A 25,563-nucleotide genomic window follows, 5' to 3' on the forward strand; every position below is an offset into this window, starting at 1 on the left:
CTACTATTGGAAGCTCCACTGCTCCACTTCTGATTTGTCTCCCTGCTGGTGGTTGGTCTGGGAAAGAAATGGAAGATGGTCCAAGTGTTTTGGCCTCTGCATGTGGAAAGCCTGGGAAAAGCTCCTGGCTTCATATTGGGCTGACTGCAGCCATTGTAGCCATTTATGGAGTGAGAGAGTAGATGGAAGTTGTCTCTCTCTCCTTCCCTGCTTGTAACTCTGTCTTTCAAATAAATAAACACTGTACTTGTTGGGTCATATTTATGAAAGATTCTCTAAGTGGAACTCTTTTTCTAAATTGAAGATTTTTATTTTTATTGGAAAGATATATTTACAAAGAGAAGGAGAGACAGAAAGATCTATCTGCTGGTTCGCTCCCACAGTGGTCCGTGCTGAGCCAGCCAGGAGTCAGGGGCTTCCTACAGATGCAGGATCCCAGGGCTTTGGACCAGCCTTCACTACTTTCCCAGGCCACAGGCAAGAAGCTAGATAGGAAGTGGAGCAGCCAGGATGTGAACACTGGTGCCCCTAGGGGATCCCAATGCTTGCAAGGGGAGGATTAGCCAGCTGAGCCATCACGGTGGGGCTTCTAAGCGGAACTCTTTGCATCTGTTCTTTTCTTGCAAGATCCCTCAGTGCTGTGCTATATTCACCTATGCTGTTGGGTGAAATTGTTCACTATTTTCACTGTCATGTAACATTTCACTGATACATATAGCATAATTTGTCAGTTTTCTTGTGGGTGAATATTTATTTGAACTTTCTCCAGTGTTTGGCTCTTTCGAATTATTTTGCTGAAAATGTTCTCTTAGTTGCCTCCTGTTTGGAGTCACTGGACATGGTTGTGCCCATCAGTTACTTCTGCAGCACCACTGGGGAAGCTTTGAGCATGCTCTCTGTGTAGCCACCGTGAGCTAGGCAGAGGGTAACAGAGTTACTGCTCCTGTTTGCTGATGTTTGTAGTTCTGAAGGGAAGAAGTGTGGGGACCTGTCTCTGGGGTGCCCTCCTTGGCCTGAAAATCTGCATTTCTCCTTTGCTAGCTTCTTAATCTGTTGCTGTGCACAGCCCCGCCTCCCTCCACTGTATCCTTGTCCCTTCTGTCCTCAGGGCTGGGGTCCCATCCTGCTAGGACCCAGCACTTGTTCAGTGGGCTAATCCTTGCCTGTTTGCACCAGCATGTTATATGGGTGCCAGTTTGTGTTCCAGCTGCTCCACTTCTCATCCAGCTCCATGCCTGTGGCCTGGAAAAGCAGTCGAGGATGGCCCAAAGCCTTGGGACCATGTATCCACGTAGGAGACCTAGAAGAGGCTCCTAGCTTCTGGCTTTAGGTTGGCTGAGCTCCAGCTGTTATGGTTATTTGGCGAGTGAATCTGTGGATGGAAGATCTTTCTGGCTTTCTCTCTGAAAGTCTGCCTTCCCAATAAAAAAAATCTTAAAAAAAAAAAAAGACAAACAACCCTCATGCCTACTCACTGGTTTATTCCTCAGATTTCCCACTCAGGATCCAGGATACTCAATCTGGATCTCTCACATGGATGGTAGGAACTAACTTGAGCTGTTACTACTGCCTCTTAGGGCCTGCATCAGCTTGGAGCTGTATTCCCGAGCCAGGGCCGGAAATTAACCAAAGCACTCTGCTGTGCATCTTAACCACTAGGTCAGACTATCTACCATGTTACAGTTTATCACACTAAAATCTTGGTCTTGGAGTGTCCTTTTCCAAGTTGGTCTCAATTCTAATATTCTACCATTCCTCACATTGAGCTCTTTTTCCCTAGAATGTCTGGTCTTGCCCTGTGCTACCTGCTATAAGAGTTGAGACTGTGACAGGGTTCTAGGTGGGAGCGATTTTTATTGGAGATAATTTGCTGGCACTACATCCACTGAGTCACTCGACAAATTGGTGATGACATGGGAAGCTCTAGAGAGGAGCTGTGTTTGGAACTTCCTGGTGTATTCTGAAAACTGGGCTTGGAAACTTAGAGCATGGGTTTCCTTTGAAACAAGTTTTTAAGTGGTTAAGGATTTTAGGCTTTCCAGCATCCTGACAGCCACATCTCTTTTGGCTAGGATATAGGTCAGCCTGTGAAAGCTATGGTGTAGGTGTTTTGAAAAGCTTGATCCTGTCCATGTGGGAAAGGGGGAGGATAAAGGAAAGAGAAAGTTTAATTTATTGGTAGCTGAGGTTGGAGACTCATGGCCATAGAACTGTGCTGCTGAATGGGGGTTCTGGGGAGTTTTTACAGGGGCCACAGTGGAGGAGGAGTCAGGAACAAGGGAAACGAAAGCTGGGGGAGCCGTGTGTTGGGCCTCCAGCCGGTTGATGAGGGGATGGTGGGGATCACAGTGATGGTTCAGTTCATGTCCAAGTTCCTCTTTGGTCAGCATTGCCAACACTCTTCAGGGAATTTTTATGATGGCCAAAGAGGCTTTAGTACTTCCCTGGGCCTGGAGTATTTTTCCCCTACCTCCCGAAAGTCCCTTAAACAACCCCCTTAAGACAGCACTAGTTACCAAGGTATTAATGTGTTGGAGAAGCAGATGACCTTAGGAGTCTGGTGGTCAGAACCTGGCAGGGCTGGATTTATGCTTACTTGATTCAATGAGTGCTATCAAAACACAGGGCAAGGACGTCGTAAGTTGAAGGAAGGAGGCTAGCCAATTCAAGTCTGATGGTCTAGCGTCTGCATTGAAGGCTGTATTTGGGGACTTCACTCCCTAGATGACCGCAATCACTAGGCCTGAATCAGGCTGAGCCAAGGATCCAGTAACTTCTCCCAGTCCTCCTATGTGATTGTTAGGAGCCCAAGCATTTGAGTTTTTTCCCACTGCTTGTCCCAGGCCGTCAGCAGGGAGCTGGATTGGAAGTGGAGAGGCTGGGACTTCAGCTGGGCTCCAAACAGGATGCCTGTGTTTTAGGTGGCAGCTTTACCTGCTGTGCCACAGCACTGGCCCCAGTTGGCACTTTCTGGTGCCCCTCTCTTTCCCTCACTTCTGAAGACTTGCTCTTACAGCTCACCTGCAGGCAGGCGGCAGCAATTCTTGGAGGTTGGAGGGAGGTACCAATTATTGATCTTTGGAGTGCAGTGCTTGGGACCCCTGTGGTGGCACAGTGGTTTAAAGCTGCTTGCAACCTGTAATGCCAGCATCACCTATAAATTCTGGTTTGAACCGCAATTGCTCTGCTTCTGATCCAGCTCTGGCTAATGCATCTGGGAAAGCAGACTGAGATGGCCCGAATATCTGGGTCCCTGATAGCATGTAGGAGACCAGGCTGGAGTTCCTGCCTTCTGCCTTTCTGCCTGGCAGGGACCTGGTCATTGTAGCCATTTGGGGAGTGAACCAGCAGATGGTGGATCTTTCTCTCTGCTTCTCCCTCTCTGTCACTCTGCTTCTCAAATAAATAAGATCTTTAACGAGTGCAGTACTCTTGTCTGTGGAGGGCTGTGATTCCTTGCAGGCTGTAAGTTGCATACCTGAGCCTGGTGTATCTGTGTCTTTTGGCTGGTCTGTGACCACATGCTACCCAGCAGCCTCCCAACTGTGGTTTGTCACCTATAGAGGCGTGGAATACCGGGTCTGTGCTGTGGCTCAAAACACCCCAGGTGCAGGAGGTGGGCCCAGGCCTTGGAGAGAGCCACTTCCTGAGAGGGGCACGGGTGAGAGGAGGAAACTGGGGGATTTCACAAGGAGGGATCTGTCCCTGCCTGTGGTTAAGGCTGCGTAATATAGAAACAGGGCGTGTTGGGGTAAGTGAAGGGCAGGGGTGGGAGTGGAGGACAGTGGGGTTCACTAATTTGATGTTATGACCAACTGTGGAGTTGCCTCTGAGATCGTATGAAGAGGTGGCCCTTTAAGAGGCAACTAGGGACCCAGCATTGAGGTGCAGCATGTTAAGTCACCACCACCTGTGACAATGGCATCTCATGGGCACCAATCTGAAACCCGGATGTAGCCCCTGACTTTGCCCTGGCCCAGTCCTGGCTGCTGCAGCCATCTGGAGGAGTAAAGCCAGTGAATGGAAGATCGATTCATAGTCTCTCTCTCTAATTTTGCCTTTTAAATAAATACACAAATCTTTAAAACAAAACAGAGGAAACATATGTAGCAGTTCTCTTCCTTCCTTCCAGAGTTATTTATTTTAAAGGTGGAGTGAGAGAGAGGTTGAGAAGGATCTTTCATGTGCTGATTTCCCAAAGGGTTATAAAAGAAGGGACTGGGTCAGGCTAAAGCCTGGAGCCTGGAATTCTGTCTGGGTCTCCAATATGAATAGCAAGGGCCCAGCGCTTGGTCCACCCTCTGCTGCCTTCTCAGGTACACTGGCAGGGGGCTGGATCAGCAGTAGAGCAGCTGGGACTCAAACCAGTGCTCCGATATGGGATGCTGGCATCACAGGACCCTGTATACCTCACTGTACCACAGTGCAGGCTCCTCTTTGGCCCTTCCTACAGTTGAGACCTTTTGGGTCTTGGGTTTGCACAGCCCCTTCCTGTTCTACCCTGCCTTCCAACCCTGGCTTACTCCTTACAAACCAGCTCTTTTTGTCCCTTATCTCTCGGACAATCCCTAATTTAAGGGTGCCAGCAGTTCTTAGGGTGTGATCCCAGTGGGGGCTGCTGTAGGCAGGGCTGTTTTTCCTTTTCCCTTTGGATGCCCTGCGGTGGTTATTATTATTTAGCTGCCCTGGAGCAGCTGCCTGGTCCGCAAACTTACAAGGGGCCTCTACTTTCTTCTGTCTCTCAGGTGATCTTTGCTTTGAACCAGACCCTGCTGCAGCAGGAAAGCTTGCGAGCTGGCAGCCTGCAGATCCCCTACACGACAGAGGATCTCATCAAACACTATAACTGTGGAGACCTCAGTTCTGTCATCTTCAGTCATGGCAGCTCCCAGGTGAGTACATTCCCCTGCCAACCCCCCTGCCCATGCCTGTGCCGTCACAGTATTGTGTAAGAACAAATACTGCCCTACCGCCTCCTGCTTACCTCACACCGCCGCCACCGCAACCTTGACATCCTGTGTGCAAAGGATTGGGGTCACGAAGGGCTCTAAAAATAAAATTGAAATAGATTGAGATATCATTAGGTGAAGTGCCACAGCTAACAAAGGCATTCTTGGTTAGGGCATTTTTTGTTAAGGCATTCTTTGTTTGGCATTCTTTTAGGGTCACTGCCAGGGTAACGCTGGGTTCCTAGGCAGAGGGTGAAACTGCAAAGGACTCGGCAGCTGGGGGCAGAACCACCAGCTTTCAGAGAGAACAAGGGATGTGAGTCAGCCCAGCAGACTTAGGTCAGGACACTTGGAGACAGGATGGAGCTAGACTTTCCCTGTAGCTTCCAGTGGCTTCTAGGGGCAGGTGAGCCTCTTGGAGTGTTTGTGGCGTTCTTGCAGGGGTGGTGCCTGAGGGTCAGGGATGCTGCTGGCATTTGCAACACGAGCCATTCCATGCTGCAGGATTACAGGAGGAGTGTGGGTCTGCCAGCGGGCTGAAGGTGCGCTGGTAGCATCAAGAGGAAGGCAGTGGCTGGTAAGCCTGACAGGAGGAGGGAGGGACAAGAGAGCCATCAAGTTTCTCTCAGCAGGATTCCCAGAGGAAGAACCTTGGTACCACTCCATCTTCCCCATACTGGGGGTGTGTGGAAAGGGAAGAGTGCCATTCTCTTGCCCCTTCCCAGGATGAGGGTCCACCTGTGTGAGGATACTGGAGGAGACAAGGGAGCTGGGGTATGGGAGATCACCCCTGGATCTCTGCATGATACCCGGTGGCCATTACCCATGGCTTACCTGCTAGTCATGAGTATTGTACATGACCTATGATATGATTGGAGGGTCTAAAAGGATAGATGTAGCTTCTTGCCAGTTGCAGTGCCATTGTTGTGTAAGAGAACTGTTGAGAGATGTCCCCCTTTCTTAGCCTAAATAAGCTTGTGCTTGTATTGCAACAAGTGGACATGCTCGACCGGATTGTCTTTGGTGGTTCTTGCGATCGCACAACACTGTCACCTCACCCCCTCCCTGGTGGTTTTCGGGACCTGCTGGCAGGTAAATCCCCAAGACTGGTGGGTTTAGGTGATGCTGTCCAGGTGTGCATTAGGTTTCTCAGCCTCAAAGAAGTCTTTAATGGGCCAGAAGGTTGATGCCAGCAGCATCAGGGAGAGGGACAAAACAAACCAAGTTCAGCATCCACCCAGGATATTTTGGTAATAACTGAAATATCTGGGAATATGGAGATGGGAGTTTAGCCTAGCAGTTGACACTGGTTCCCATGTACCATGTGGGAATACGTAGATTACACATCTGTCTCTGGCTTGTGACTCTAGCCTCCTGCTAGTGCATACCCTTGGAGGCAGCAGTTATTCAAGTGCTTGGGTCCTTGTTGCCCACATGGGAAATCTGCATTAACTTCCGGCTTCCCAGCTTCAGCCTGGCCCAATCCTGGCTATTGCAGACATCTGGGGAGTGAACCATTGGGTGCTGTTTCTCTCTGCCAAATAAACAGGTAAATAAATAAAAATTGAAAGCCAAGTTAAAAGATGTAGGGAGCTTTCCAGAAAATCTAGAGGGAGAAATAAAAGCAAGACAAAGCCAAGTGTAAGGAGCTGGTGAGTGGGGGGCACCAGAGAGGGTGGTGGTAGGCATTGTTATGGGCACTCATGGGAGGGTGAGTGGGTTGAGAGTCTACATAGTAGCCTAGTGGCTAAAGTCCTCACCTGTGCACACATTGGGATCACATATGGTCACTGGTTTGCACCCCGGCAGTCCCACTTTCTGGAATCCAGCTCCCCGCTTGTGGCCTGGGAAAGCAGTTGAAGATGGCCCAAAGCTTTGGGACTCTGTGCCTGCATGGAGACCCAGAAAACCCTGTTTTGGTTCGGCTCAGTTCTGGCCATTGTGGTCGCTCAAGGAGTGAATCATAGGACAGGAGGTCTTCCTCTCCGTCTTTCCTCCTCTCTGTATATCTGCCTTTCCAATAAAAATAACGTTAAAAAAAAAGTCAAGATCAGTTGAGAGATTGATATTTAAAGCAGTGGAAAACCTTGGAAGACAGGAGGGCGTGGGGAGGCTGTGGGGGCAGACAGGGTACAGATGCCGCATACATGTTCTTTCCTGCGGCTGCTCCCATCTGTCCTGTCCAGGGAGCCCATTATTTTGGTGTGGAGTGTGGGTAACATGCAGGGGCTAGAGGGTCAGGGAGGAGTGATACAGGCTGGGGGTGACATTTGGAGGTTAGAAGGGGTTGCAAGGTGGCCAGGGGAGTCGTTACATGCGCATTCAGGGTTATCTGTGCAGAGGCTGGTGCTGGGAGATGCTCTGCTAAACATAAGGGGGTAGGAAGAGCTCTGGTGAATCATGTGATTTTTACAAAGCTGACAGTGCAAGCTAAAGGCTGCTGATTTGACTTTTTCATTGCATATTTTTCTGGTGAAGACTATTGATTTGAAAATGAGGGGATATCTTCAAGGAAGTAGCAAGAGAAGTGTTGCTCAGGAGAGGTGTTTCCTGCAGTGGCTTGAGTTGTCACTTGAGATACCTGCATCCCCAAATCAAAGTGTCTGGATTTGTCTTTTTAAATTTTAAAAAATTTTGAAAGATTTACTTATCTTTATTGGAAAGTCAGGTTTACAGAGGGAATGAGAGACAGAGAGGAAGATCTTGCATCTGTTGGTTCACTTCTCAAGAGGCTGCAGTGGCCAGAGCTGAGCTGATCTGAAGCCGGGTCTCCTGCATAGGTGCAGGATCCCAAGGCTTAGGCTGTCCTTGACTGCTTTGCCAGACTACAAGCAGGGAGCTGGAAGGGAAGTGGAGCAGCTGGGACACAAACAGGTGCTCATATGGGATCCTGGTGCTTGCAAGGCAAGGATTAGCCTCTAGGCCATTGTGCCGGGCCCTGAATTTGAGTTGACTTCACTGTCCATTCCGGTTTAACGCTGTTGTACACACCTGGAGGCAGCAGGTGATGCCTAAAATAGTTGGGTCCCTGTCCCCATGTGGGAGACTTGGATTGAATTCTCAGATTCTGGCATCATCCTGACCTGGCCATGGCTGTTAGGGGGTTTGGGGTAATGAACTAGTGGACGGGAGATCTTTCCTTGTGTCTTTCTCTGTGTTCAGTAATGGAAACATATGAAAAAACACACTTCATAAAAAATCTGTTATTCAAAACTGGAAACTGATGGCTTCACTGCCGGGTGACAGGACTTTCAGAGTGTCTTAAGGGGCTGCTGAAAGAGAAGCCAGCAGGGGAGGTGTGGGACTAAGGCACTGGTTAGCCTTGGAAACGGCAGTCGCTCAGGGCTGGGGTGGGGGGAAACTGTGGCCCTGCCCCTCTGCAGCCACTGAGTTGCAAGACCACTCCAGTTGTCACAGATTAGTGGACGTGTGTCCCATTGTGGGCCCAAACACTGGAAGCAGTAAACGTCTATATCAGAATCAGGGTGTGGTGTCTGCCAGCTGAGAAAGGAACATGGAAAAGAGAATTAGGAAGTGCAGAAATAATGAAAAAGAGTAACAGATTCATGGAGCACATGTGTTTATGGACATGAGATGTTTTTGGCGCTAGGATCATAATTCTAAAATGTTTCATAACATGAATTTTTTGGAAAAGTGCATATCAGAAAAAAACTGGTTGTGTTATGGCAAGATAAATTCTTCTATAAACATGTGGTGTCAGTCATTTAGAAGGAGCAGAAATGCTGTTTTAAATAGCTTAAAAGTTCTCGCAGAACGCTCCATTTGGTATTTTTTACCTGTGCCTGCAGATAATGATGTTATGCTCGGAAACAAGAGACTGCAAAAATAGTGTAGCTGCTCCTCCCTTTAAAAAATATCTATTTATACGTATCTATTTATTCACTTATTAGAGAGAGAGAGATGAATCTTTTACCCGCTGGTTCACTCCCCAAATGCATGAAGCGGCAGGGCTTCAGTCAGGCTGCAGTCAGGAGCCAGGAACTCCATCCTGGTCTTCCATGTGGGCGGCAGGAACCTAAGTACTTGAGCCATCACCTACCACTTCCCAGGGTGCGTTAGTAGGGAACTGGATTGGAGGTGGAGCGGCCAGGACTCCATTGTGGGATGCAGGCGTCTGGTGTGGCGAGAGGATTTGATGATGGAATGACTTTGTTAACAACTGTGTGGCCCTTATTTTATTTTTTTTTCTTCTCTTGACCGAGGTTCCCAGTTTTATCAATGCCACGCTCCGGCCTCAGGAGCGCATCACTGCCCAGGAGATCGACAGCTACTTCCGCAGGGAGCTGATCTACAAGCGCAACGAGAGGATGGGGAAGCGGGTCATGGCCCTTTTGGAGGAGTTCCCTGACAAAGGCTTTTTCTTTGCCTTTGGAGCTGGTGAGTTGAAGGTCTTTTCTGATCTGGTTCTCGGGTCTGATGGTTCTCACGGTTCTCTCACGAAGGGGAGTGTGAGTGAGTGAGTGTGAGTGAGTGAGTGTGTGTGAGTGTGTGTGTGTGTGTGTGTGTGTTTGGGGAGTGGGGGGATGCCGCTCAGAGCTTGTGTTAGCCGTGGAGCGAGATGAGGGACCCTGTGCCTCCCTTGACAGGTGGGACCCTGCTGTCCAGCACTGTTGAAACCCCATTGGTACTTGTGATGTCACCCACAACTCTTCCCATGTGGGATCGGGGCATGTGAGCCAGTGGGGGAAGGCATTCCTTTCACTTCTGCACTATTATTTCCAACTTATTTCTGGCACCACTCACTTTTTTTAAGCTTTAATTGTTTTTATTGGAAAGGCAGATTTCCAGAGAGGAGTAGAAGCAGAGAGAGAAGGTCTTCTATCCACTGGTTCACTCCCCAAATGGTCATAATGGCTGGAGCTGATCTGATCTGAAGCTGAGCTGATCTCTCCAGTGGGTGCAGGAGACCAAGGACTTGAACGAGTCTCCTCTGCTTTCCCAACCAATTAATGAGGAGCTGGGTGGGAAGTGAAGCAGCTGGGACACAAACCAGTGCCCATATGGATACTGGCTAGCACCTATTCACTTTTTAAACTCCTGCTAAAATTTGTCTCTCACTGTTCTTCTGACAGCTGTCATTAACCATGAGTGGCACATGTGGAAACAATGTGAAAATTATTTATTTAATTTTTGTGGGCATTTTCAAATCTCTTTTTGAGTATTTAATACCATTCTTTCCAACCTCAGGAATTAAGAGCAGAGAGAAGAAAGACCAGGCATTCTGTAGAAAAGTTTATCTCCTGGGCTAGGTTTTGTCCTTTCTGATTCTTTTACTAATTTCATAATCTTAAATTGCTGTCTTCAAGTTTCTTTATTCATAAAATGGGTGGGAGGGGTTGAGGAGAAGCTCTTCTGAGTGGAAGACTGAGGGCTTCCCAAAATCTGCTTCTCCATTAAAATAACACAAATGCTGAAAAATGGGGTCAAAATTAACCGAGGGCTGGCAACAGTCCTGGGAATATTTAAGAAGACTGACTGAGTTTGGTAAGCACGGTGAGGTTTGTAGCTTTCCTAACTTGTTTATGCCTTCATCATCATTCTCCAGTCTGTGGTAGGTATAAAAAGCAGTTCTCTAACAGATTCTAGAGGGGCAGGATAGATCTCAAGTTTTCCCAAAGCACCACATTCATTCACAGCACTGTTACACTAACCTCTCTGATAGTTGGCTCAAAGTTGCATTCCCAAGCTAGCTTGGTTTGATATGACTCACGGCTTGCTAGGATGCGTTGTGGAAAGCTGGTGGGAGGAGGTGAGAAACGGTGAGGCCGTTGCTACCACCAGCTCTGTAGGACATGGAAGTGGCTTTGGCGCCGACAGTTGCAGTAGTGATGAAGAAAGGCTCGTCCGAGGTGTCTTTTGAAAGATGCCAACAGCACTTGCTGTCAGGTTAAGTAAAGGGGAATCTTTAGAATGCAGGCAGTCCTGGATGGCCCCAGGACCCAGGAGCTTCAGTAACCAGGTAGATGAAGGTGCCTCTCACTGAGAATGAAAGAAAGAGGATGTTCAGATTCCAGGGTATTTGCTGAGAACAATCGGTGGCAGGAGTTCAGTGTCCTAGCTACTTGAGACGGTGGTATCAGTTGGGGCTTACAAGGGACCAAGTAAAACACATAGGAGGGAAATGGTAATGAGCTGCTCTGTGGTAGTTTTTGAAAGCTGAGATTCTAGAAGGTTATGTATTTGCGGGGAGCTGTGCTCATGTTTCAAAAAGACCCGAGAAAGTCCTCTTTCTCCCCTCTGGCCGCTCTGGAGGCGCTGGGAAAGCAGCAGAGGACAGCTAAGGCAGGGTTGTACAGTCACTGCTGCTGGTTCATTCATACAGTCTACCCGACTACTCAGCTGAGCAGGCTTTCATGGCCACAGGTGAAGAAAACACGGAATTTACAGAATCGATCCTGGGGAGTCACTGAACAAGTTGTGGCAAGAAAAATAACAACGATAATCAGTACTATAGCCATGGGAGCCTGAGTTTCAGAGATGGAGCACTGCATTATTTAAAATGTCCACCTTTTCAGTACTAATCTGTGGCAAGAAAGAAGTAGGGCAAGGTGGCTTTTATCTAGGGGAAAAAACAGTCAAGACTATCCTTGAGGAAGCCCGTAGATGTTAAAAGAACTGCAGTAAGCATACCTAAAGGGCTGAAGACAATTTGAGAGCAATATCTCCCCCAAATATGGAATGTTTATAAAAGAGATGGAAATGATAAAACACAACCAAATGGAGATTCTGGAAAGTGTAGCACCTGAAATGAAAGATTCACTAGAGGACCGAATAGTATATTTGAGCTGGCTGGAGGAACTTACATACTAGAAGATAGGTTAGTTGAGAGAGGAAAAAGAATGGATAAAAAGGAACAGATCTACAGAGATCTGTGGAACAGCCTCCTGTGGACCAATACAGACACATAGGAGAAGAGAGACAAAAAGAAACAGAATGAATGTTTGAATAAAAAAATGCTTGGAAATATCCCAAATGTGATGGTAACTATCAGTCTGAAAATCATCGAGATTCACACCAAGCCACATCACAGCCAAAAGAAAAGAGGAAATCTTGAAAGTGCCGTACTAAAGCGACTGGTTACATATCTGGTATCCACATAAAATTAGCAGGTTTCTCAATGGAGACCAGGGAGAGGTCTTTGGTGGGAGTGGGGGCATATAAAAGTGCTGAAATAAAATAGCTGTCATAAAACATTTCCAGGGGCCAAAGCTGTGGTGTAGTGAGTTAAGCTCCTATGTGCAATGCTGGCATCCTATTTCGGCTCTGGTTTGCATCCCTGCTTCCCCACTTTGGATCCAGCTTTCTGCTAATGCACCTGGGAAAGCAGTAGAGAATGAGCCAGGTGCATGGACCATGCATCCATGTGGGGAGACCTGGAAGACGCTCCTGGCTTTGGCTTGGACCATCCCTAGGTGTTGTGGCCATTTGGGGAGTTAACTAGCAGATGGAAGACTGCCTGTCCTCCGCTCTCTGCCACCTTCCTTCCCTCCCCCTCCCTCTGCTGTGCTCGCTCTCCCTCTCTCTCTTCCTCTACCCTCCCTTTCTCCTTCCCTCTTTGTAATTGCCTTTCAAATAAGCAACAATAAATCTTAAGTAAAAGATAAACTGTTAAAAATTTCCACATTCAGCAAAAAGTATAGTTCAAAAATTAAGAAATCAAGATACTCGTAGATAGAAATGGGGAGAATTTTTCATTGGCACCTGTTTTTCAAGAAACAAGGAATTCTTTATAAAAGGCCACTACACAGTAACTCAAATCCACAGGAAATCATTAAGACCATTAGTAGGCAATTAGGTAAACATGAAAGACAGTGTACATATATTTCTGATTATAACTCTTCTTACCTCTCTGGATTATATAATTATATCAAGCAGTAAACATAAAATTTATAACATATACAGTTGCAATCTGTAGAAATAGAAAAAGACAAGAAGCTACTTTTTATACCAATGTTCTATGCTTTTAAAATTTTGAAATTACTAATTTTAATCCTCAGGGCAAGCACTAAGACTATAACTTAAAAGATAACCCCGAAAAATGATAAGAAACTTAAAATGCTGCACTAGAAAATACCTAACATTTGACTCGGCGTGGTAGTCTAATGGCTAAAGTCCTCACCTTGCATGTGCCGGTTCGTGTCCCAGTTGCTCTACTTCCTTCCCAGCTCCTTGTTTGTGGCCTGGGAAAGCAGTGGAGGACAGCCCTAAAGCCTTGGGACCCTGCACCTATGTGGGAGACCTGGAGGAGGCTCCTAGCTTCAGTCAGCTCAGCTCTGGCCAGTGCGACCACTTGGGGAGTGAACCAGCAGACAGAAGATTTTTCTCTGTCTCTCCTTCTCTCTGTATTTATGCCTTTCCAATAAAAATAAATACATCCTAAAAAAAAAAAAGAAAATACCTAATGTTAAAAAGTGCAGTAGTAGAGAGGTGTAAGAACATAAGAGAGATAGCAGGGCCTGGTGCTGCAGTGCCACAAGTTAAGCTGCCACCTGCAATGGTAGCATCCTGCATCAGAGCACTGCTTTTGCCCTAGCTGCTCTGCTTCCCATCTAGAATGTGACTGAGGAAGCAGTGGAAATGGTGCAAACCCTTGGGTCACTGTTGCCCACATGAGACCCACATGGTGTTCCTGGCTCCTTCCTGGCTCCTTCCTGACTTACTTTAGCCTGTCCCAGACATTTGGGGAGTGAGTCAACAGATGGAAGATCTCCTCCTTTCCCCGCCTTCCTCTGCTTTTCAAATAATGAAATAAATCTTTAAAAAGAAAGAAAATAGGAAAATTCCGTATTATCAGTAAGGACATTAAACACAAGTGCAAATAGAAATATAAATAATCAGAAAAAAAAAACAGAACAGATACAAAATAATCCATCTAGCTGGTCCTTTTATATGTCCTTGAGGAATTCAGTTTGGATTCAGACACAAATAGATTGAAATGGAAAGGATGGAAAATTACAGCCCTTGAAAATAGTAATAAAAACAAAGTTGGGGTGGCTGTTGTAACATCAGACAGACAGGGATGACTTTAAACAAAAGTTTATTTATTGCCAAAGGGAAAGGAGGACTTTTTTTTTTTTTTAGTGAAAAAAGGGTCAGATTTATCAGGAGACCTATCCCATGTTTACCTAGTAACAGAGCTGCTGATCTACAAATTAAAACAAGACGGGACTGAAAAAACAGATGAACATTAAAGGAGGCAGATGTTATTTTATTTAAAATTTTAGAAATTAATTTTATTTGAAAGGCTGCATAGACAGGTGTATATATACAGAGAACCTTCATCCGCTGTTTTCAGTCTCCACAGTAGTTAGGACTGCAGCAGGCTGAAGCCAGAGCTGTGGGACCAGGCACCTGCGCCAGCCATCTGCTGCCCTCTGGGGGCCACTCGCCAGGAGCTGGGATCAGAATTAGGGCCTGGACTTCAAGCCAGGCATTCCATATGGCAGGCAGGCTTCCCAAGTGGTGTCTTAACTTCTGAGTCAGATACCCATGAATTGAATTCTATGTTCCACGAGTCTTACATACCCCAAATAAATCACGTTGTGTATATTTCTCTGACGTATGGGTGGGTCCTGATATTTTGTTGAAGAGTTTTGCATCTGCGTTCATGGGAGATATTAGTCTGTGGCTTTCCTTTCCGGTGCTGTCTCCATTTGGTTTTAGTCTTGGTCTTAGTAGTAATACTAGCCTTACAGAATGAAAGTGGTATCATTTTTAAAAAGACATTATTGGAGGGGCTGACACCTGTGGCTCTGGCATACCCTAAGGGCACCGTTTTGAGTTCCAGCCGCTCTCCCTCTGGTTCAGCCCCCTGCTAATGTGCTTGGGACAGTAGTGGAGGATGGCTCAAGTGAGAGACCTAGAAAAAGCTCCTGGTTCCTAGCTTTGGACCGGCCGAGCTCTGGCTGCTGCAGCCATTTGGAGAAGTGAACCAGTGGGTGGAAGATCTTTGTCTGTTTCTCCTTCTTTCTCTGTTTTTCGAATAAAAATAAAATAAATCTCAAACACACTTATTTGGAGGGAAAATAACAAAGAAAAATTTGCATCCTGCAAATTGTTATGGTTGGTTTTCAGTTCAACTTTCTTTTGGTGTTTTCTTCTGTTTTGTCTTGTGTATTATTTACAGATGCGCTGCTTGAGCTTATCTTTTGGCTCCTGGTTGGCTCATCGGTGGTCGTGGCCTCCTGTCTCCAACCCCTCATGCCCACCCCAGATTATAGCTGTGTTCCTATTGTGGCATTTGTTTCCAGTTTAGAGTCTGGTCTGGACTGGGGCAGGGGTAGGGATAGAGCAGGATGGGAACATGTTTGCTAAACTTGGCCATCTGGGATGAGGACTGTTGCTCCTTGTCTTAGATGGCCCAGAGTGAGGGCTGGGGTGGGGGACAGAGGTTGTCAAGACACATCAGAGAGTGCCACCCCTCCCCCTGGTGCTGGAACATCTTCTGTGTGCCCCTGATGTCAGATGGCTCCTGCCTGGGGGTTTCCAAATGGGTGGTGGCTCCACAGGGCTCTACTTCCCACTCGGTGTTGTACCTGGGGGGTCCCTGACTGTGGCTGCTGAGACTGTCACATGCTTGTCGTAATGCAGAGACCTCTAAGAAGGGCAGATCTCCGGGTGGGATTGGGGCGCAGCACATTGGCTCAACTGACTAATCCTCCATCTCCAAGTGCAGATATCTCATATGGGTGCCAGTTCATGTCCCAGCTACTCCACTTTACATCCAATTCTCTGCTTGTGGCCTGGGAAGGCAGTAGGGGATGGCCTTGGGACTTTGTGCCCACGTGGGAGACCAGGAAGAAGCTTCTGGCCCCTGGTTTTGTCAGCTCAGCTCTGGCTGCTGTGGCCATTTGGGGAGTGACCAGCAGATGTAAGATCTTTCTCTCTGTTTCTCCTCTCCTCTGTAAATCTGGCTTTCCAATAAAAATTAAAAAAAATTCTTTATAAAAAGATTTATTAAATGTGATCAATGAGTAGAGCATTTTAAAAAAAGATTTATTTATTTGTTTATTTATAAAGAAAGGCAGATCTCCAGTCTGGCTGCCTTTGACTTTGCTGGAAGGTGCTGTTCATGTTGTGGCTGCTCCTTCAGTTCCTCTGGCCTACCTGCTCCCCACGGAACATGTTGACCTTGATACACATGGTTGGGAACGCCCTCATTTCTCCCCCCAGACCTGTGGCTGTCCGCATCCTCTAGGGTTCTGCTCACACACCACTTCCCCCAGGAAGCCTTACCAGGTTCCGAGCTTTGATGTCCAGGCTGTCTCCTTGGCTGTGTGGCTCCAGGCAACTTGCCTCAGCCATGTCCTGGTGTCCTTCCGGGCCTGGGAAAGGACACGGGGCCTGTCCTGTGATATCCGGAAGCGGACAGGCTGACTAGGGTAATTCCTTGGTTGCAGGCATGGCATGGGGCACATCTGCTGGCTGAGACCTGCGTGGGTCTGACAGTCTTCTCCCCGCAGGTCATTTCCTGGGCAACCACAGCGTGCTGGATGTTTTGCGGCGTGAAGGCTATGAGGTAGAACACACCCCCGCTGGACGACCCCTCAACAAGTAACCTTTCAGAGCTTCTGTCTGCTGGGCAAGCAAGTGGCTAGGGGAGCTGAGATCCCTGAGGGTGCCCGGGGCTGGGGTGGGCTTGGCCAGCCTCGTTCCTGTGTGGGCGATGTGATTGGCTGGGTGGGCGCTTGGGGTTGCAAAGGGCATGCTGCGTTTTTACCTGGCAGTGTTGGGGCAGAAAGGAAGGTGAAGGGAATGGTTCCCCGAGACTGTGGGGACCCCATAGCTCCCGGGGTGGGTGATTAGCCTTAACCCTCTGTGCCTTCTGACTTTGGGTTTAGAAGGCAGACTGATAGAATTGGGTGATCACTGGGGTAGAAGGGCAGGGGCCTGGAGGTGTGCGTGCTGCCTTTTTGAGCCCTCGGGTACGGGTGGGGGCGGGGAGGCAAGCATGGAGCCTTTGCTCTGTCAGCACCCTTTCTTCCCCGCTCGGCCTGTTTGCATTTCCAGTTTGCTGCAGAAGCGCGTGGTGCCGCCGCTGGCCCTTCTGTAAAGAACTCGGAGCTGCCCATCCTCCCTTGTCCTCCCATTTAATTTTCTACCTCATGTCCAGTTCTGGAGGACACAGAGGGTCCGTCCCTTCCCCTGCCAAATGGCCACATACAGCAGGAAGTCTTGGGCATCAAGTGCTGGTGGCTAGAGCCCATAGTCAAGGTCTCCCAAGGCCCCTCTTGGTGGTTTCCAGTGGTTGCCTCTGGTTGTCTGCCAAAGCTGTCTGCACTTTTGGGCCTTCGTGGTCCCTTCTTAGAAGGGTGTTGGTTGTATTGGACTAGGAATCATCCTACCAGCCTCATTTGCAACATGTCATTTCCTTAAAGCCTTGCTCCCGGTACAGTCATATTCAGCATAGCAATTTGGGGTGGGACATAATTCAACCCCAAAGATCACCTGCATTCCTCTCCTTGCAACTCCTTCCCAGCTTGTGATCACTAGCGCCCCCTCCTGGCCAAGCCCTTAGTTATAGGGAGAGAGCTCCAGGTGGCCGTGCCTGCTCTTCTCTGATGCAGGGTGCCACTGTAGCCGTCCTGCTTGTCCACCAACCACCCCAGGTACTCTGGGTGGAGGATTTGCCTCCTTCTCAGGAGATCTCAGCTTCTCTCTCTGTCCCTCCCTCTGTAGGCTCCCACCTGGCCGTCCCAGGAGCCCTGGTTGTCTGTAAGGCACATCCTGAATGCATCCTGGGCTCACTTGTCTAACCCCCCTTTCCCCTCCTCCCCTATATTCCATGTGTCAGTCCCAGCAACTCCTCACACAACCATATCTAGGTTACAGAAGTCCTGCCCTGGGGCTTCCCACCATCAGCAGGTATGTTCTGCTCCATCCCGGGGCGGTGCCCAGCCCAGGCCTTTCTCCCTTGTTCATTCATCATCCTCCTGTGGGACTAACTGTTTAAGCTCTCCTCACGCTAACATCCTGCAGCTTCCTGACTGTGCTTTTTCAAAGCCTTCTCACTGAACTCCTGGTCCCCAGGCTCACCCCTTCTGGACACAGATTTGCTGCTGGCTCCAGTGAGCCCTCTGTCCTTGCCATGCCTCCCTCTTGCACTCAAACCAGTACCCTGTCTGCCTGCCCGCCCTTCCTCCTCTACCAGGGAACACCCTGCCCTCCTGGATCCGCTCTGCTGCCGGCGCAGTCTCCCCACCTCCCTTTCCCTTCTGGTCTCCTTCAGTCCTGGAGGGAGGCCCTCTGCCCCTGGCTCGCTTTGGCAGTGCTGTGAGTCTGTCCTCCTGCATGGGACTGTGTGCACCCGGAGAGGCAGACAGACTTGAGGCCTTCCCAGCGCCTGGTTGATGGGGCTGGTGCTTGTCCCTGGGGTGTTGGAGAGGACCTGTCTGGGACCTGTGGGTATGTCAGTTTTGTTGTATGAGCATGGGACATACCTGTTATAAGTGTTGTGGTGAGTAGTGTGGTGTACATGTGTCTAATAAGCATGGGGCTTGTGTAGATGGCACATATACTGCACGGTATGTGTGGGGCAGGTACATGGAAATGCATGTCACATGCATATAGTGTATATTATGTGTGCTATGTATGTATGATACATGTGTGAGGGATATGTGGGGTGGAGGGACTTATGTGTATATGACACATGTGTATGTGGTGGCAGATATATCTGATGTGTGTGCATGGCATATTATGTGCAGTGTGTGTGGAATATGTATCTGTGGTGTGTGGGTGTGTGTTGTTTCCAGGCTTCCTAATTCATCCTCTTACTCTGATGCCTGCCCCAGAGGTGAGGGGAAGGGAATCAGGAAATTCAGATGTCTGCTGAGGGCTGTGGACTAGTGCGCTTCCCAAACGTGGCTGGTCACCCTGCCCACGGGAAGCCGAGAGCCCTAACTGATGGGTTGTTGGCTTGATATGAACTCTGAGTGAACCCTCTAAAGCAGCCCGTGGGATGCGTGTTTTGCACCCATTTCTGATGGAGGAATGTGAAAGGTCATGCAGCAGCAAGAGCTGTACACAACTCGGATCCCTCCTCCTCCATGTCATCTTTCCAACCTCTCTCTTTCTCTTTTAAACTTGAGAGATTGATTGATTGCTGGTTCGCTCTCCAAGTGACCACCAGGAACCAGGAGCTCCTTCTGGGTCTCCCTTGCAGGTACAGGTTCCTAAAGCTTTGGGCCGTCCTCGACTGCCTTCCCAGGCCATTAGCAGGGAGCTAGAAAGAAAGTGGAGCAGCTGGGACACAAACCAGTGCCCATATGGGATCCCAGTGCTGCAAGTTGAGGATTAGCCTGATTCACACTTCACTTGCCCTCTTTCCATCCTCTTTGTCCTCAGTTGTTTATGCTGTTGCCTTTGCAGCTGCTTTCACTCCTGGTTCCCCAACCAAGTTTTCTCTCTCAGGATGTGGTGGTCCAGGAACAAAGAAGACATTTTGCTGCATCCACTGCTGCAGGCTGAGTTCACACAGGGCATGAGCCCAAGGAATCCTGGCTGTTTTAGAGCCCTCTCTTTCTTCCAGGGACTCAGAACAAGAATCTAATTTTCAAAATGGGGTCCGCAGAAGCACTCATGTTGGTGCAATGCTTTGGGTGTGGTTGCCTTTCAAAGCTATGTGTGCTGGAAGCTCCATCCTCAGTGTGGTGATGTCCAGAGGTGGTAGCACCTTTAAGGGGTGGGGCCTAGAGAGGGTAATGAGGTCCTGGGGGCATCAACCTTGGAAGAGAGTAATGCATTATTCCTGTTGGTTCCTGTGGTAGTAAGTGGTTATGAAAGGAGCTGGCCTGGCCCCAGAGTCTCTCTGCTTCCTGTCTTGCTGTGGTAGCTCTGCAACATCTGCTCCTGTCACGATGCCCTCAACAAGCCATGCTGATGCCAGTGCCATGTTCTTAAGCCTTGAAAACTGTGAGCTGTGGCCCAATAAGCCTCCTGTGTTTGGCCGCTGCCCACCTTCGGATGTTTGGTTATAGCAACAGCATGTATACAGATAGACCTGGCATCTGGCACACAGCAGGGTCTCAGGTTGGTGGATGTATAATATCCCTGCAGGGACGACCCCCACACCTCCATTTATCCTGCCAGAGAGGGTATCTTGGAAACTAGCCGCCAGTGATGAAGCCAAAAGGGAAACTGAGCTCTTCCAAGGGCGTTGTTGTTCAGGGAGAAGGGATGGGGCTAAGGGGAAATGGAGCAGAGCAGGGCAATGGCCAGCGTGAGGGGCTGGCTGGGAGGGCAGGGCAGTGTGGAGGCAGCTGTTTCCTTCTCCTCCCTGGAAGGCGTGTGCCGAAAGGTAACCCTTTCTGTATGGAACTTGAGTTGGGCTAGGCTGGTGAGAGTGAGTGCAAGAGGGCTGTTTGCTGGTGTCCCAGTTTGATGACAGAGCTGCCCGTGAGTGCTGGGCTCTGGGGACAGCACATGATGGCTGCTTCTTTCCACATGTCAGCAGGCTGGAGACATAGGAGATGGCCATGAGGTTGCTGGGTTTGGGGCAGAGGAGAAGGGAGGTTTGTTGAGGGCTCAGCTAATTCCCTCCACCTCCTCCTTGGCTCACATCCTGTTAGGGTCCACTGCAGTTTGCCGCCACTGTTGCCATAACTGGTTGTTCCTAGGCTCAGTGGCTGAAAATGACACTGATTCATACAATTAGGTAGATCAGAAGTCTGTTTCTCTGGAGATCAAAGAGTTGGCAAAGCTGTGCTCTGTGGCGGCTCTAGAGAACAATGTCTTCTTGACTTTGTCAGCTTCTAAAGGCTGCCCGGGTACCTTGGCTTTGTTGCCCAGCTCGAAAGCTGGCTGGTGGCATCTCTGATATGATTCTTCTGCAGTCACAGCCCCTGCTGCCCACAGGAAGGTGATCTGGTTTTAGTGGCCCATGGGATTAGACTGGGCACACAAGGCCAATCTGGGCTACACTTCCCATCTTTTCTCCCCGCCGACCAAAGATTTAGTTTTTTTTTTTTTTCCTTTTGAAAGGCAGATTTACAGAGAGGAGAGACAAAGATCTTCCATCTGCTGGTTCACTCCCCAAATAGTCGCAACAACCAGAGCTGAGCTGGTCCAAAGCCAGGAAACCAGGAACAACTTCTGGGTCTCCCACATGAGTGCAGGGTCCCAACATTCTGGGCCATCCTCCTCTGCTTTCCCAGACCACAAGTAGGGAGCTGGATGGGATGCAGAGCAGCTGGGACAAGAACCAGTGCCCATATGGTATCCAAATGTGTGAGGGGGAGGATTAGCTAGTTGAGCCACTGCACTGGGCCCCCTATTTCCCCATTTTAGGGTCCTTAATTACAACAACAGCTAGGTTGGGTCAGGTTGAAGCCACAGCCAGGAACTCCATCCAGGTTTCCCACATGCATGATAGGGACTTCAGTGCCTAGGCCATCTTCTGTTGCTTTCCATGGCGTGTTAGCAGGGAGCTAGATATCAGAAATGGAGTGGCTGGGACTCACATCAGTGCTCTGATATGAGATGTCAGCATTGCAGGTGGCAGCTTAACACAGTGCACCTTGAGGCCAGCCCTCAGCAACCTGCCCTGAGTTTCTGGGGAGCAGGGCATGGGATTTGAGGCTCATTATTCTCCCCAACAGACAGTAGTTGAGGATCGAGTAGATGTCATCTCTTTCTCGTCTTACGCTCCTCCCTTCCTCACATGGGCTCATCAATGCTAACCAGATCCTCAGGTTCTAGGGGATTGTCAGAACTGGGGTGGGCTTCTGGTAGGTGACGGTTTCTGGAGGCGGAGTAGAATAACCAGGTTCTGGCATGAACAGGAGCCCCTGAGCCCCCTGGGGAGGAAAGCCCTGAGCTTGGCACACACTCCCCCTCCTCAGGCAGATGGCAGGATTAACTGCCAGTGGCTGCAGTTCTCCCCTAGGCTGCCTGCCGTTGTTCCCCCAGACCTGCCAGTGAAGCTTTGCTGAAAGAAGAAACTTAGTCCTTAGGCTAATCACACTTATTGCTCCCCCAGAAGGTGTCTGGGAGAACCTTTGCAGGAAAGTTAGTAGCAATCTGTTTCCTGTCAATTATGGACATGCACATTCTCTTTAGGAAAGCTGGCTAAAGCCAGGTCTGGGGCAAGGTGGTTGGAAGCTGGTCGTGTGAACACTGCATCTGGAAATCGGGATAACCACCAGGACCCAGAACCGAGAGACTCTCTTTCTGGATGTATTTCTCCACAGGGGTACAGGAAGGACCGACAGCAACGACTACTGCAGTTGACTTAAGCCACTGGTCTGCAGAGACTTTCCACCTTTTTCTGCCTTGGCAACTTTCTAAGATGGTGCCAATCCTGTTTGTTATTAGGAAAGCATGGTCATTATTTGCAATTAAAACAAATCTTAGATGTTTCTCCCCAGGTGGGACTCGGGGATTTGGAGAGAGTACAGTGAGGTTACATGAGGGGAAAAAAATAAAAGACCAAAGCGATCAATTCTGAGGTGGTTTCTGGAACCAGTAATTCCTGTCTTCCCTGACCTGCTGGAATTTTCAGATCATCTGCTGGCTGGGAATGGGGGAAGGGAAGAACCATAAGAGCCAAGGAGGGTGCCAAGCTGTGTGACCCTTTTTCAAATACACCACTTTCTACCCCGCCCACAGAGAGAAGAGTAAAAAGCCCTCATCTCTGCTGGGCCCATCTTCCCTCATTGCTCCGGAAGTGCTTACCCCAGAAGCTCTGGCACCGGAAGCTGGGGTTGCAGCCCGGGCACCTTTGCCATTCCATGTGTCCCCACTGGCAAAGGTAGGACTACCTGGTGAGGAAGAGCACAGGTTCCAGAAGAAGCGAAGGCGGCCACCCTGGAAACAGCCACAGCGACAATTCAGTGACCTGTGGGTGCGCCTGGAGGAGAGGTGAGGCAAGCGGGCCGTGTGCACGGGGAGCCGACAGTGACCCAGGAATGAATGGGAGCCCCTTGGGGAAGCAGCCTTCCCTAGGCACCTGTCTGATGTGTATGAATGAATCCAGATTTCGGTCACTGCTTCAGGCCAGGACAAGGGCATTGTTTATGTTCGTGGGAGAACAAATGTAAGAATAGGGATGGGTCTGTTAAATATAGAATGAAAGTTGCAAAGAAATGTGATTTTTCAGCCTTTTCTGCACCATGGATCTGGGAGCAGTTCTGTGGGGGAATGGACATGTTTGACCTTCATGCTATGTGGGGGTGGGTGGCGACTACAAAATGTGACTCTGGGAGCTGGGTAGGACATGGGTCAGAGGACATTGGGGCTGCTGGATGAACTGCATCAGGGAAACTGGGATCCAGAATTTAAACTCAACCCTGATGGCAGTGAGTCTCCTCTGTGTACCTGCTGTTGTATTGGATTCTGTGTGTGTCAGATGAGCCAGCCAGCCAGCCAGCCAGCCAGTCATGAGCTCTGGCTTCATGGGGCTCACAGCTGGATGAGGAGGGAGCCAGAGTTAGGTTATCTGCTAGGAAAGTCTAGGGTGTTGTGGAGAATGCAGTGTGTGTGTGTGTGTGTGTGTGTGCGCGTGCCTGAGCGTGCCTGTCCCCAGGAAGCTCTTTTGAGTGACACAGCAGAGGCCTGGCAAACGTAGAATTCTGATTGTTTTCTGCAGTGATCTAAATCAGGAGAAGGAGCAGCAGGGATGAGAGGTCAACTGGGGCAGGGCAGTGGCTGTGAGAACCTCATGCCTGAGGGGATGGAGGGGGCCAGTGACAGGTCTGAAGCAGGTGGTTGTATTTCTATTATTTTACAGTTAGGAGATTTATTTGAAAGTTAGGCTGACAGAGATGTAGACAAATAGACACAGAGAGAGCTTCCATCTGCATGTTCAATTCCCAGATGGCTGCAGTGGTCAGGCCAAGACCCAGAGCCAGGAGAGTTATTTAGGTCTCCCAGGTGGGAGGTAGTGCCATCTGCTGCTGCTTTCCCAGGCTCAACAGCAGGGAGCTGGATCAGAATTGGAGCATCCCAAACTTAAACTGACTCGCTGAGTACGGAGGCTGATATTGCAAGTGGCAGGTTAACTCACTATATCCCCAGGTTGGCCCCTGGCTTTGGTTTTAAATGGACAGAATCTGGGAGCCAGCTGGGACTTGGAGGACTGGGATAGCACTGATAGAATAAGAAATTGCCCTGGATAATACTGCTTCAGCTTGGGCCATTTCCTTATTGCCTCTGCTGAGCAGAAAGAAGTGAACCTGGGGTCATGACCCCTCTGCCTGTACTATCTTGAACCATAGCTGGATTGGTGCAAGTGAGGAACCCAGAGAGGAATCTTTGTGACTTGGCAGGGGCAGCCAGTAAGGGGGGGGTCCCTGCCTAAGAATGCCTGGAAGTTGATAATTCTCAAACTCTGAGGTAGGCCTTTCCCACCAAGACTTTTTTTTTCAAAGATCGATCGATATCTATCTATCTATCTATCTATCTATCTATCTATCTATCTATCTATTATCTGAGAGGTAGATTTATAGAAAGAAGCTGAGACAGAGAATGGATCTTCCTCTGGTTCACTCCCCAAATGGCCAACATGGGTAGAGCTGAGCTGATTCAAAGCTGGGAGCCAAGAGTTTATTCTAGGTCTCCCACATGGATATAGGGTCCCAAGGCTTTGGGCTATCCTCTGTTGTTTTCCCAGACCACAAGCAGGGAGTTGGATGGGAAGGGGAGCAACTGGAACTAGAATGGATGCCCATATGGGATCCTGGTGCTGCAAGATGGAGGTTTGGTCTCTTGAGCCCCCGCACTGGCCCTACACCAAGACTTCTGTAATATGGGAACCATGAACCAAGCGGCCATGGCCAACATGCTTGTCTTATTGTCTTATGTAATTTGGTTTTCTGGTAGCAATGGTTGAAGGCATCAAAGAGGGCTAAAGGGACACACTAACCCTGCCTGCTGAGAGTGATAGGAAGAAGCTGCATGGGCGCTGGGAGGCCTCGGTGAGGCAGTGGTCTCTGTGGCTGCTGTATCCTGAGCCTCGGCCTTTCTCTTTCCCTCCTAGTACTGCCATCCCAGTGCTGGACAAGCACATCCCCACTGAGCTGCAACTGCCTCCCCACAGCCCGATGGTGACCAGCAGTGCCTGCCTGTCCCTGTGGACACCTGCGCTCTGGGTGTGGGTGCTGGCCTTTCCGGCAGAGACACGCTTGCTCTGATGGAGGACTGAAGGACTGGATGGAAGCTTCACCACTCAGACAGAAGGCTGGCCACTCCTGGATGCGACCCTCAGCTCTCACCTTGAGAGGCCCAATTCTGGGGAAGAAGTTTCTGATGAAGAAAACCCAGTGGTGGTGCTTCTCCTTTTAAGGAATGACTTTGGGCTACCCAGCAATGTTGGGGATGAGGTGTACAGCTTTATAATATTAATGAGTTGTATAAAAGTAATTGTAAATTAGTGTGACAATAAGTATTTTTTTTTTTGGTGGAGTAGACTTTTTCTCATGATGCCACAGGGAGGGAGCAAGTGACCCTTTGGGTGCTCCATTGCTTCTCTCCTGTAACTGGGTCCTCTCAGGTGCTGGCCTTGCATCTCTTCTCTTCTCTGCTACTCCCTGTTTACTCCTGGCTCATGAGAATCGGTAGGCCGTGGGATTGGCTCTGCCATGTCTCCCCTCTGTGCAGT

General features: G+C 49.1%; 1 protein-coding gene across 2 annotated transcripts in view; it reads left to right on the plus strand.

Annotated features, from left to right (window-relative positions):
* Positions 1–25,333, plus strand: part of TRABD2A (TraB domain containing 2A) — a 64,791-nt gene extending 39,458 nt beyond the window's left edge. For both annotated transcript variants that reach the window (XM_040993618.1, XM_040993617.1), the window contains 5 exons: positions 4,746–4,892; positions 9,173–9,347; positions 16,433–16,523; positions 22,575–22,826; positions 24,943–25,333. In XM_040993618.1, coding sequence (XP_040849552.1) covers positions 4,746–4,892; positions 9,173–9,347; positions 16,433–16,523; positions 22,575–22,826; positions 24,943–25,096 — 819 coding nt within the window. In that variant the 3' untranslated portion in view covers positions 25,097–25,333. The remainder of the gene's footprint in view (positions 1–4,745; positions 4,893–9,172; positions 9,348–16,432; positions 16,524–22,574; positions 22,827–24,942) is intronic.
* The last annotated feature ends 230 nt before the right edge of the window (positions 25,334–25,563 follow it).

The sequence above is a fragment of the Ochotona curzoniae genome, unplaced genomic scaffold (assembly GCF_017591425.1).
Source record: "Ochotona curzoniae isolate NIBS_2020 unplaced genomic scaffold, NIBS_Ocur_1.0 contig_883, whole genome shotgun sequence".
Taxonomy (NCBI): Eukaryota; Metazoa; Chordata; class Mammalia; order Lagomorpha; family Ochotonidae; genus Ochotona; species Ochotona curzoniae.